Source organism: Prenolepis imparis, unplaced genomic scaffold (genome assembly GCF_030444845.1).
Source record: "Prenolepis imparis isolate NDT839.2.m4 unplaced genomic scaffold, iyPreImpa1.0 SCAF_15, whole genome shotgun sequence".
NCBI classification, from domain to species: domain Eukaryota; kingdom Metazoa; phylum Arthropoda; class Insecta; order Hymenoptera; family Formicidae; genus Prenolepis; species Prenolepis imparis.
Genome location: NW_028141173.1, coordinates 6,578,733 through 6,592,684, shown reverse-complemented (window position 1 = coordinate 6,592,684; position 13,952 = coordinate 6,578,733). Strand labels below are relative to the sequence as shown.

At 28.9% G+C, this 13,952-nt stretch overlaps 2 protein-coding genes across 2 annotated transcripts; both read left to right on the top strand.

The window, feature by feature from the left end:
- Positions 1-743: 743 nt before the first annotated feature.
- Positions 744-5,706, top strand: LOC145946017 (uncharacterized). Its single transcript, XM_083055382.1, has 9 exons — positions 744-906; positions 1,222-1,338; positions 1,523-1,640; positions 3,040-3,301; positions 3,498-3,620; positions 4,112-4,202; positions 4,294-4,430; positions 5,299-5,431; positions 5,511-5,706. The coding sequence occupies exons 1-9, from the start codon at positions 763-765 to the stop codon at positions 5,562-5,564; spliced, it is 1,179 nt and encodes a 392-aa protein (XP_082911508.1). The 5' UTR covers positions 744-762; the 3' UTR covers positions 5,565-5,706.
- A 1,408-nt stretch (positions 5,707-7,114) lies between these two features.
- Positions 7,115-12,938, top strand: LOC145946230 (uncharacterized). The gene is made up of 7 exons (XM_083055756.1): positions 7,115-7,127; positions 8,132-8,393; positions 8,591-8,719; positions 12,000-12,084; positions 12,186-12,325; positions 12,542-12,726; positions 12,883-12,938. Exons 1-7 carry the CDS (start codon positions 7,115-7,117, stop codon positions 12,936-12,938), a joined length of 870 nt encoding a protein of 289 aa, XP_082911882.1.
- Positions 12,939-13,952: the final 1,014 nt, after the last annotated feature.

Here is a 13,952-nt window from a genome sequence, read left to right as displayed (position 1 = left end):
ATATATATATATATATATATATATATATATATATATATATAGTCTTTATCGATAATTGTATTTTAAATAAAAGAGAAAGTGATAGTGAAAAGATATTGTGCAAATTTTGATAATGTTATTTTTCGATATGAAATCACGATCGTGATATGTAAGATGAATAAAAAAAAAACAAGTAGATATATAAATTAAGTCACACATAGTTTTTCGCCAGAAAAATCACTGATTGTAGTCAATATTCAATATTTTAGTAATCAATAATGAATATTATTGAATAAACAATACTTTCGAGGCAGCATTTACACATCTCACTTTGATCCGGTTTCTTTCATTCTCATAATTAATTTACATTTATATATTGCAACACAGTTCGTCTACGGATTCGATTTGTTCGTCTACGGATTCGATTTGTACAACTATTTGTTACATCTTCTAACACATCTTTCGGCATATATATTCAATATACTCGTATTTAAATTGAGAAACATTTTACAAAGAGTCAGCTTGTCACAATCAATGAAACATTGTCAATTCGGACACATTATACTTACACGAGACACGTATTGATTTATCTATCAATCACGAAAACTTATACAATTACTAGGCCCTTCCGAAAAAGGGAGGAAAAAAGAGAGAGATAGAGAATAGCAGTATTTAAATATTAATTTATTTTCTACCGCGAGAAAAATTGCGAGAGGGTAAGGTTCGCTCGGACATTCAAACGGTATTTGTGCGTCGAAGGGAAAACTATTTCTCTCTCAAAGTATGAAATTTAATGTGGATCACTATTACTATACCAATAGGAAATTATTGTCATTTCTCGGTCAGTGGCCCTATCAGAAGCCGAAGGAGAAGAGATTCTTCTTGATTTTAATACTTGTGATTTTAGCTAACGTGATATTTCCTCAGGTAGTGTTAATTTATTATTAAAAAAAATTTTTTAGAGACTTGTGTTTTTGTTGATACACTGAAAAAAAAGTTGCTAACTTGACTAAATCGTTCGACTAATTACTATTTTGTTAATTGAACATATACATATATGTATATATATAAGTATTTAAGTCAAAAAACACATTATGTTAGATTTAATATGTTGTTTTTAATTTAAAAACATTTTTTAACTTTTTCAGTGTATCATACAACGAACTGAATAGATTTAATAAATTTTGAAGACAATGTATTTTCTCAATTTTCACTCTTTTTCGCGAATATTTCATTTTTCAGGTAGCACATTTTTTCATATGCGAAGATTCGCAGTGTATTTATCAAACTTTACCTCCATACATGGTAGCAATAATGATATTGGTCAAAATATTTACATTTTATTTTAACAGACAGCAGGTATAATATAAATTTTGTATATACATATATATATGGTATATATATATTGATTGTCTTTTTAAGTCTAAACAAAAGTTATTGTATATGAACCAAATTTTCCTGCAAAATTTCAGCTTAAAATATTGTTATGGTGATATTGACGATTCTGTATCCGAGATTTTAAATATATCGGTAATACTTGCAGATTAAAGTCCTTACAGATCGTTTATTCATAGACTGGGATATGTTCGTGAATGAAGATGAACGTGAGATTATGAAGAGATATGCTGAAACTGGCAAGTGGTTGACATTAATATACGCTTGTAAGTAATATATATTTTTTAAATATATTTATTTAATATTTATATAATATATTTTCTTAAATATAGATATATATTTAAAAAAATATATTATATATTTATACAATATATTTATACATTTATACAATATATTTATACAATATTTGTATAATATATATTTTTTTTAAATATATTTTTTTAATTAATTTTTTTTCCATTTTATAGTTGAAACATATTTTCATAGTCAAGAATATTAGAATCGAGATTAATCTTATTATGCCTGAGGAGAGAGATCTTTGTAGAAAAAAATTTGCTTATGTCTTTTTAAATCTGCATGTATCAAATAACATATCAAATATTGCCCTCTTAAATGCAATATGCAGCTATTATATTTTTAAAATCACTCCTTGGACTTAAACTCGCATTACTTCTTTTAAATCTATCTTTTTCTATTTTCTTATAATATTAGAGAACTTACAATTAGTTAAATTTAAATTCTTAAACTATCTCATTTTAATGTATATATTTTTCGAATTATATCAAATAGTTTCTTATTTTGCATAATCCTTGTTGAAGTATGTATATTCTTCTGATAACTTTTATATAATTTTTCAGTATTTTCGACATTGCTATGTAATAACACAAATATGCTGTTAATACATATTAACTTATAGCCAAATATAAGAAAATTATATTATCTTACAATTTACGTAAATTTGATATTGCAACAAAATATTTATTTTCTGAAGATAATATATAGCAAGTCGAAATCTGTAAAGATTAAAAATTAATTTTCTTAGAAAAAAATTGAATTTGTCGATTTTGTTTTATTTAACTGTTATATCCTGAAAAAATAAACACATGCGTGTGATAATAAAGTACGAAATAATTTAGTAACAAAATTTGTTGAAAAGTATAAATATTACAAATAGAGATGTGTAAGTTTGTTTTAAGAATCTTGAATCCTCGCCGCGACCTTATTAGATTGTGACGTCAGAGGCGAGAAAACACGCTAAAAATTCTTAAATACCATTTCGAAATAAAAAGATATTTTGAAGAAATAGCACAGTCTTTGACAGTCAATCAACAACCGTAAAATGATCGTGATATCAAACTTTGTCATGCGGAATGACTACGCATGTACAAAGACTAAACGAACTGGGCCTCATATTACAGTCATTTTACAGCTGTTGATTGATTATTATAAAGGAAAAATGATAGTTTTCGAGGTATTTCAAAAATGTGCTAAAGCCATCTAAAATAGTGTTTCATCGAAATATCTTTTCATTTAAAAATGGCATCTAAGAATTTTTAGCGTGTGCTTTCTCGCCTCTGACGTCACAATCTAACATGGCAGCAGGGAGGATCCAGGAGTCTTAAAACACGTCATATCCGTTTTTAATACATTTTGTTCTTGTTATAGCCTATGTATATATAAGTACAATTTTTTTTACAACAACCGCTCTCGTGCCACGCATCTTGGACATCATGTTCCCTTTGAACACTTCCCGTTCGGTAATGTTAGCATATCCGGCATATTACTTCATTAACGAGGAGCGATATTTCTACTATATTTTTTGTCATATGTTAATTTCTGCCGTATTAATTATGACTGGATTAATCGCGCATGACTGCATGCTCTTTGTTTACATAGAACACGTTTGCGGCCTTTTCGCCGTGATTGGGTAATGTTTTGCCGAACATTTATATTGCAATAAAACTAATTTTGTATTAATTAAGATAATTAATAAAATTCTTTACTCACGAAAAGAGAAAAAGAGTAAAAAAAAGTAACAACAATATTAAAGATATTGTTCGCTTGAAAAGTAGAAATTAATTTTAAAAAATTTAGAAATATATAAGTTGCACGAATATTTGCAGATTTCGATTTGAACATATATTGTATAAACATGATAATGTAAAAAACATGATGACTAATCATCACAATGACGTGTATAGCAAACATATTATGTTTTCGATTCACGCTCATCGAAGAGTCTTGCAGTAAGTGTGTAATAAAATTATGATGTCTTCTTTATTAGTCTTAATAACAAATAATGAATAATGTTTGATATTCGCGATAGATTAATTTTTACATTATCTTTTAAATAATAACTAATTTATAAAAAATTTTTTTTTTTTATTATTTTAAACCAGACAAGGTGTTTCTTATAGATTTTTAAGTGTTGAAAACAATGCCGCAAGTCAATTTTTATCAACACGTCAGGATTCCGAAATAATTTGATATGCAAAAAATGGCTTTTTTTGCGATATTTGAGATTTTTTTGTGAAAAAGGTTAACATTATCTAGAAAAAAGCCATTTTTTACACATTAAACTTCAATTATTTTGGAAATCTAACGTGCTAGTGTTGGTTTGCGGCATCGTTTTCAGCACCCAAAAATCTATAAGAAACACTTTGTCTAATTTAAAATAATTTTTGGCTGTAAATTAGTGTAATATTTAGTTGTGATTATTTTATCTTTTTTATTATAGGTTTGCAGTACTGCTTGAAAATACCTTTACGATATCGTTTGCTGTACAAGTCTTGATAGTTACAGTCGGCATGAGTATTAGTTTAGTTCAAGTAAGTTATTTACAGAATTTTGATAAATATATGAGATTTTTGAAATACATGATACAGATTTAAAACATGATTTTACTCTGTCCATATATAGTTCTCGATGCATTTGCACGATTCAGCAGAAGCAATGAGATACATGGTTTTCATTGTTGCTCAACTGTTCCACTTATTTTGCTTCAGCTTCCAAGGGCAAAAATTGATAAATCATAGTCTCGAAATTTGCGACAAGATGTAAGATAATATCAAAATTGAAATTAATTAAAATAAATAAACTATGTATAAGTACTTTTATGGCCGATATATGACATTTATTTTCCGTATTAAAACATTTATATAAAGGACCCCGCACTAAACCACGTGAAAATGGGCCCCGGCGAAAATGGCTGAATTTGAAATATGTTGTACCTTTTGGGTCACTGAACAAATGTTTCCTCAGGCAAAATGTCAAAAAATGGACAAAAAGCACTCCAAAGGAGTCTAAAATCGCACTGCAACCTCCACGTGGTAGACTCCGGTAACTATAATATAGGCTAATCGCAGGTGTAATAAAAACACTCAATATCATTGTTTCTGTTTAACAGTACTTGTTTTTTCATAACTAAGAGTCAGGCTACTGGAATAGGTTTCACTATCAGCCATTTGTTTATTGCTTATTTTAAAACAAATAATGCGTTAAAAAAACACTATCCGTTATGATTTTTCCCACTTTAAATCAGCAATCAGTTCTTGCAAACAATGACATTTTCAAAGTGTTTAAACAATACTGTCATAAACAAATTATTCTTTAACTATTTTGTTCACTAAAAATTCATATTGTTTTCTTATAATGGTAACCGCATTGATCCGAAAGTGATATCTTTGCTGGTCTGACCTCAGGCTTTTGAAGGGTTGAAACGACTGTCCATTTTTTGACATTTTGCCTGAGGAAACATTTGTTCAGTGACCCAAAAAGTACAACATATTTCAAATTCAGCCATTTTCACCGGGGCCCATTTTCACGTGGTTTAGTGCAGGGTCCTTTAGTCACTTTTATATTAAAATGATCAATTTAATTACTATATTTATGTCCTTTGCATTGTGTACAATATCAGTTTTATAGATATAATAGCCCATGGTATAAAATACCCGTGAATGCGCAAAGATTGCTCTTGATCGTGATGAGGAAAAGCATCGTAGTTAGTACTTTGACTGCCGGCAAGATATACGTATTCTCCTTAGAAAGTTTCACGACGGTAAAGCAATCATTATGATAGATATCATAATAGGGTAGGCAAAGAAATATGTAAACATTTTTAACTTATCCTTATTTAGATTTTGCAAACTTCGATGTCGTACTTCACGGTTCTGTCGTCCATCAGTGAATAAATCGACAGTCGATGATTATAGTAACTTGAGTAACGTGAAAAATATCTCATTTTGATCTGGTTCTCACAGAGATCTTGAAATTAATTTATATATATAGTTTGACGACGCGGATTGTAAAACTTGCGCAGATGATTTTATTCTACATATAATAACAGCCATAATTATATTAGGCATAATTTTTTAGACAATTATACATAATTATAGATAATAATTATACTTGTAGTTATGCAAATATAATGAAATATGACTTATTTTAGACGATCGTTAACGGAATTCAAGAAATATATATTTATAATTTTATAATGCTGCATGTGTCCTACTGTATGTGTATATCCTAATATTTATTTTATATGTGTGTAGATATTTTAATTTTTCAAATATATTTTTTCGCTATTATGCAATATAAAAATATTTTGTCCTAAATTTTGTTAAGAATTATATAAATCATCTAAAGCTAATTAAATAAATATCAATTATATATATACTTTTTTTATTTTGCATATACTACTAAGTTGCTAGAAATTAATTAAATTAATGAATCACCACCTGCTTTTATTGTAGAAGTCAACGTTGTACAGTAAACTTTTATAAAAGTCAGAATTACTTGATTGAAAGTGAAATAGCTATATGCCAAAGTCTAGAACTTTACTGTGTAAACACACTGTACTTTTGTAAAAAAAAAAAAGTATTATGAATTTACGGGGTCAGTATAATAGTACCTCACTTGACTATTCGATTCAATTACTACTATTTGTTGCACCTTCTATAACACATCTCTTGTTCAATATACTTGTATTCAAATTGAGAAACATTTCTCAAAGGGTCAGCTCGTCACAATCAATGAAACATTGTCGATCCGGAGACTTAAGTTATACTTATCTTGAGACACGTAATTATCTGTCAGTCACGGAAATCCGCCCAATTACTATGTCGGACGTTCCGAAAAAGAGAAAGAAAAATACAAAAATACAGACAGTAATATTAAAATATTTTTTAATTTTTTAACTTTATTAATTTATTCTTTTTTTAACTTTATTAATTTATTCTTTTTTTTACTCCGAGGAAAATTTCGAGAATAAGGTTCTCTCGGATATTCAAACGATATTTGTGCGTCGAAGAGGAACTGTTTCGCAAAGTATGGTATCCACTAATATAGGTTATTATGAGATCAATAGAAAATTGTTGTCGTTAGTCGGTCAGTGGCCGTATCAGAAGCCAAAGGAGAAACGGTTTATCTTTATCTTCACGCTCTTCTTCTTCTTCTTCTTTTATGGCTGCTTGAGCTTTAGGGATGATTACTCATACACCATTAATTGACTTAAATAATTCAAACTGCTCTCAGATCACAGATCTGAGGATACTTTCCAAAAAATATACTTTATGCGTAAAAACGCGATGAAACACGTCCGCACACGTCGAAGGACGCCAACGGACTTGTATCTTCACGCTCATAGTTATAGCACAGTATAGGTAAATACAGTAAGTTCACTCAGTCGAAAATCGTGCTAATGGTCGTCCCTTGCGCATGACTGATGTGCACAACTAGTAATATGGCGGCCAACAGTATTTACCTGTGCTATAAATGATATTGTGATATTATAGTGATTGATATTTTTTTATTTACATAAAAAGTGTTGTCAATATGAGTGAAAGGAGCGACTATCGATGCTGTATTAGCAATTGCCAAAGTGCGAGCAGCGAAAAATGAGGAATTAAGGAAACTCTGTTTCGATTTCCCAAGGAGACAGGAAAGGTAATTTTTATTAACTTTTTTAAAAAACTGATTGCATTAGCATTGTTGAAAAAGTATGTACATACAGGAATTGATAAATTTTATTGTTTTCTACTCATATTTATTCAATATATATTGAGAGAGAGAAAGAGAGGTTACACTGAAGTTAACCTTAAAAATATAAAGATAAGATTCAATATATATTGACACTTCAACCTTCAACCGCGTTTGTACAGTTATGAATCAATTAATAAAAGAATTATATATAATATTTCTTAAACATAACAATATAAAAACACATTTTTTTTTAAAACAGTATTTTTTTATCTCACATATTTCCTTATATAATTCCTTTTTTATATTATTGTCGGTTTATATTTTTGTTGTATAATCATATTATTGTATTTACTAACTTTTAATAACCATATAGATTTACGTATATAAAATTGTATTTGAATTAAAAGAAACATTAAATGTTGTATTAATTTTTCTCGTGACAACTTTGTAAGTCTCACAATTAGATATACGTATCATTCAAATTCAAGCCCGCGCACAACTAGTAATATGGCGATCGTGTAGCATCGAGATCAAAGGTGCCGACACGGAGTGAACTTACTGTATTTACCTATACTGTGGTTATAGCTAACGGAATGTTACCACAGGTAATTATTATTTTAAAAAAACTTTTTGTTTGGCTGTTGTATAATAAAGAGATCTAGACTTTTGACAAAATACTTTAATGTATTTTTTGAAAAGTAATATTATATAAAAAGAGATGTAAGAAATGTTTTTTAGTTTCGTTTTTGATAAATTTCGTTTTTTTTTATCGTTGTAGGTCTTGTTTATTCAGTTATTGCCGTATTTTCATTAACCGGTTGCGTACCATGCATCTTGGACGTCGTATTTTCTTCGAACACTTCCCATCCAATAATGCTACCATATCCGGCGTATTACTTTGTTAATCAGGAGCGATATTTCTATTATATTTTTTGCCATATGTTTGTTACTGCGGAAATAGGTCTGACTGGATTAGTCGCGCACGACTGCTTGATCTTTGTTTACATCGAACATGCTTGTGGCCTTTTCGCCGTGATCGGGTAATGTTAATTTCTTCGTGATTATATTCGAATTAATTTTCTAATTTTGAATTGAAAAAATTAACAAAATTCTCCACTTAGCGGTGGAAAGTGTAAATAACAATTTCAAATCTCCATTGTATATATTCGCTTAAAAGGCAGAATTTAATTTTTAAACATTTAGAAATATATGTATAAGTTACGTGAATATTTTGCAGATTTAAATTTCAACACATGTTGTATAAATGTAAACATGATGATGTAAAAAAGATGATGATTAATCATGCGGATGTTGTGTATTGCAGAAACATTGCGTTTGCAGTTCACGCTCATCGAGAAGCCTTGCAGTAAGTATATGTAATTGTTTTGCGCAGGGATGTGCAAAATAAATGTTTAAATCCATTTAAAATAGAAAATGCAAAGTAGTTGGGAGCTTTTCATTTGATAATGCAAAATGCTTTTCTCACATTCATTTAAAATAGGAAATGGAAAATAAACATTTTTAAAATAAAACTAGTTTTTTCAAAATATTTACATTTATATATATATATATATATATATATATATTTAAATTCTTATTTCTTTATTAAATTTTTATATTCTTTATAAATTTTGTTTATAAGCTTTTTTTTATAAATTTTCTTTTATAAACTTTATATATTTTTAATATAAACAAAAACAAAAAATACATAAATATATTTACATGTGGAATTACAAAAAATGTTTATTATTGTTTACAAGACATTTACTTAATGAATTCTTTAATAACATATTGATTGTTATACATGCATACATATTATTGATATCTCGATTAATTTTTAGTTTGCAATAAAAATGCATTTAAAATAAAAAATGGATATTAAAAACCATTTAAATGTAAATGTAAAATAGTTTTTGATAACATGCATTTTAAATGCAAAATACAAAATACAGGCGAGTGATTCTACAAAAATAGGAATTTTTTGCGGCTCTAACTTTTTTATACTTTAATTGACATTAAATTGGATTATTTTTTCCATACAAAGTAAGATAATAACTGAGTATATACATACGAGGGTTGTCTGAAAAGTTTCCGACTTCAACATGAAGATGGCAGCACTCGTAAACAAAAGTTGGGGAATGTGTTTGCGCATGCTTTGAAAGGTACTCACCAAAATTTCAGCCATTTTGGACGCGCAGTTGTTGTTTGACAATCATTTGAGTGAGTCGATGTGAGTGTTTTTGTGAAAATGGAAAAAATCGAGTATCGAGCTGTCATTAAATATTTGTTTTTGAAAGGCAATACGCCTACGCAAATCAAAGACGAGTTGGACGCTGTGTACGGGGACTCTGCACCATCATTTACCACCATGAAATTTTGGGCTGCTGAATTTAAACGTGGCCGTACCAGCTTGGGTGACGATGAACGTTCGGGACGTCCAAAAACTGCAACCACTGACGATAATATCGCTCAAGTTCACCAAATGGTGCTAGACAACCGTCGAATTAAAGTTAGAGAGATAGCAGAGGCTATGAACATGTCCAAAGAACGTGTTTGTCACATATTGAATCAAGATTTAGGCATGAGAAAGCTGTCCGCGAGTTGGGTGCCGCGTTTGCTCACTTTGGACCAAAAACGTGTTCGAATGAACATTTCCAACGCTCTGTTGGCGCAGTTTAGGCGCAATAAATCAGAGTTTTGGCGCCGATTAATTACTGTAGATGAAACTTGGATACACCATTATACTCCAGAAACAAAAACACAGTCAAAACAGTGGACTGCGAAGGGGGAATCGGCTCCAAAAAAAGCAAAGGTTGTTCCTTCGGCTGGGAAAGTGATGGCAACTGTTTTCTGGGTCATGGAGTTATCTTAATCGATTATCTTCAAAAAGGAAAAACCATTACAGGAGCATACTACGCATCAGTACTTGACAAGCTGAAGGCAGAAATTGCGGAAAAACGGCCACATTTGCAGAAAAAAAAAATTTTGTTTCACCAAGACAATGCGCCGTCTCACACCTCAGCGGTTGCCATGGCGAAAATCCACGAATTACGGTTTGAACTGCTTGACCACCCTCCTTACTCACCAGATCTAGCCCCAAGCGACTTTTTTTTGTTCCCTAAGCTAAAAGTTGCGCTCGGAGGACGGAGATTTTCGTCGAATGAGGAGGCCATCACCTTCGTAAACAACTATTTTGCAGAGAAAGACGCCGAATACTATTTGAACGGGTTGAAGAGATGGGAGCATCGCTGGGAGAAGTGTATAGACTTACAAGGAGACTATGTAGAAAAATAAAAATTAATTTGAAGAAAAAATGTCTTGTATCTTTGTTAGGTCGGAAACTTTTCAGACAACCCTCGTATATAGACAAATAATAAAAAAGAGGCAAAATAATGTATTTATTTTTATAAATTATCTTATAAATAAGAAATTCTCAGTTCCCTGATGTCACACAAACCCAGAATTCAGATTACAACACACCGTCACAAAATAATTTTAGAATTATATACAATTTTTTTGTATTATAACTAATTTATATCAGTCACTGTTTTTAACAGTATTATTTATTTTATTAAATTCTATTTTATTAATAAATATCATTAAATTTTGTCCTAAGTTTTAATTTTCAGTCCCCTGACTGATTAAAATTATTTGCATTGTAAATTCATATACGGTTTCACAGTAAAATAGCTACTTGTACCGAATAAATGAGTTTGAAGTAAAGTTAGCGTACGTCAGTCATTTTTATTCGTTTAGTTTCGCGTGATCTGTTATGATGAATACGTGTTAGGTCAGTCAACTTTTTAGTCCCCTGGTAAGTGTTATGTTAAAAGTTTATTGTTTTTATATTACTTTCATTTAATGTAAATTATGTTTAAGTTTAACTTTTAAGTTTTTCTCAACTATTTAAACCTCTATATAATTCAAACGAGATATTTTTAATTTATAAACCTCAAAATTCCCCTGGTTCTCAGTTCCCTATTCTCAGTTCTCTAAAAAACAATATGTCAGAAGACTAAGGACTAACCGGGAAATTGATAAATGTATATTAAAACAAATGTATCTTTCTATTTAAAGAGCCTTTTGCATTGTTTTTTGATAGTTATTGGCAGTTATTTTACTTACTTATTCAATATTCTCTTATGAAAGAAATTTTGTGATTACAATTGTAGATTTTTTTGTAAAAAAATACCAATTTATAGTTTAAATATAAAGTTTTAAATACTTATTTGTTAATTCTTTTATTTAAATCTTAGTTCCTTGGAAATCTTCCCGGTCCCCTGACCATATATGTTTTGAAAAAATGCTCATAAAATCATAAATACATATTTTATTGACTGGCCGCTTTTATGACTATAATAACATATCTTGTTTCACGTCATAAGCCAGTTATAATCCATTAAATATATTAAAAGGGACGTGGACAAAAATAAAATATCAAATAATTCCAATTTTTGTAGAACGACTCAGGCATTCATTTTATATCTTATATTTCCATTTTAAATGTATCTATTTCATATAATGCATATCTCTGGTATTGCGACATATATCTGTTGTTTAATGTTAGTCTTAAATACAAATAATGAAAAATCTTTGATATTGGCAATATTTAATCGTCATTATTTTATCGCTTCTTTTTATCATAGATTTGTAGTAATGCTTGAAAGTACCTTTACGATATCGTTCGCTATACAAGTGTTGATAGTTACAGTCGGCATGAGCATTAGTTTAGTACAAGTAAGTTAAATATATATATGAAAATTTTGAAAAAAATATATGAGAATTTTGAAAAATATAATATTGATTTATAATATGATGTATTTATATTCAAGTTTTCGATACAGTTGCCCACCAATTTAGCGGGAGCAATGAGATATTTGCTGTTCATTGTCGGTCAATTGTTTCACTTATTCTGTTACAGCTTCTTAGGGCAAAAATTGATAAATCATAGTTCCGAAACTTGTGACAAGATGTAAGATGATATTAAATCCGAAGTAATTTAGTAGTAGTGTACTTTTATTGATATAGAAAATTTATTTTGTTTACAAGATAATTACACAAATTAATATATTATTCCATATTTTTTTCTCGTAATATTTCTAAATATTTACGTGAATTTAATCACTTCTTGTGATTAGTTAATTATACAGTTATATTCATTTCGTTTATTTCGTGTGCAATTTTGTAGATATAATAGTTCATGGTATGAGATACCCGCGAGTGCGCAAAGATTACTCCTGATGGTGATGAGAAAAAGCATCGAAGTTAGTAGTTTGACTGCCGGCAAGATATATGTATGTATTCTTCTTAGAAAGTTTCACGGTAAAACGATCATCGTGACACAGATGCTATCAGATGATATGAGGCAAGGAAGTATGTAAAAATTTTTAACTTATCCTTATTTAGGTCGTGCAAACTTCGATGTCGTACTTTACGGTTCTGTCGTCCGTCAACGAATAAATCAGCAGTCGATGATTATAGTAACATGAATAACATGAAAGTTATCTAATTTTAATCTGGTTCTCACAGAGATCTTGAAATTAATTTACATACACATGAAAATACAGTTTGCTCAGGGATTGTAAAACTTGTGCAGATGACTTTATTTCTATACATAATTAGAGGTCTAATTATTATAGATGCTATTTAGTCAGAATTATAGATAACTATAATTATAGAAATTATAATGAGAATAATTATAAAGATTTATAACTTTTAGTATAATTCTGAAAAACTATAATAGACATAATTATAGACAATTATAACTTTTAGTTACATATTAAATGATATTACTACATTAATTGTATCTGTTGTATTTTTAAATTCGCATCTCAGACTTAAATTTGCATTACCTTTTTTGAAACTTATTTTTCTCTAATGTTAGAAAACGTATTTAAATTTGATATCTTAAATTATTTAAATGTATTTTTTAATCTAATTAATTTAACTTAAATGTATCTGCTTCGAATTATATTCTTTTGTTTGCATAGACTTTACTGAAAAATATTTCTGTGACAATATTATAGATTTTTAACATATTCAGCATTGCTAATAGTACAAATATGTTTTTAATGTATTTTAATTGGTATCTCCAAGTATAGAAAAGTCATATTATCTTACAATTAGTTTAGATGTGATATATTGCGTAAGAAAAAATATTTATTTTTACTGAGAAAATTTGTATCTGCAAATTAAAATGTTTAAAGATTAAAAATTTTGTTATGAAAAATTCCAGTTATTGTATTTTATCTGGTTGTTATATAATAAAGAGATATACGCATATGTCATGACAAAAAATATTTGAATCTAACAGCATTTCGAAAAATAATATAAAAGAGGAAATGTCTTTTACTGCATTTTTGAAGAATTTCGTCTTTGTCTTGTTGTCTTGTCATTGTAGTTTATATTCTTACAGTAATCTTTCAAGTGAATAAATTGAAAAAAGTACATATCTGATGATATGCACTATATATGTTTTTCAGTTACACTACGTATATATTTTATATATAATAATATTTTATATAAAAACACACACGTGCGAAAAGTAATAAAATGTTATTTCCTTATCGATATTACTTGTTAAACCTTCGTCTGATATT

Coding starts and splice junctions, on each gene's coding strand:
- LOC145946017 (XM_083055382.1), top strand. CDS start 763: ATGAAATTTAATGTGGATCACTATTACTATACCAATAGGAAATTATTG. Junction 3,302..3,497: donor GGCCTTTTCGCCGTGATTGG/GTAATGTTTTGC, acceptor GAATATTTGCAG/ATTTCGATTTGAACATATAT. Junction 5,432..5,510: donor CCTTAGAAAGTTTCACGACG/GTAAAGCAATCA, acceptor ATCCTTATTTAG/ATTTTGCAAACTTCGATGTC.
- LOC145946230 (XM_083055756.1), top strand. Junction 8,394..8,590: donor GGCCTTTTCGCCGTGATCGG/GTAATGTTAATT, acceptor AATATTTTGCAG/ATTTAAATTTCAACACATGT. Junction 12,727..12,882: donor AGATGATATGAGGCAAGGAA/GTATGTAAAAAT, acceptor TGGTTCTCACAG/AGATCTTGAAATTAATTTAC.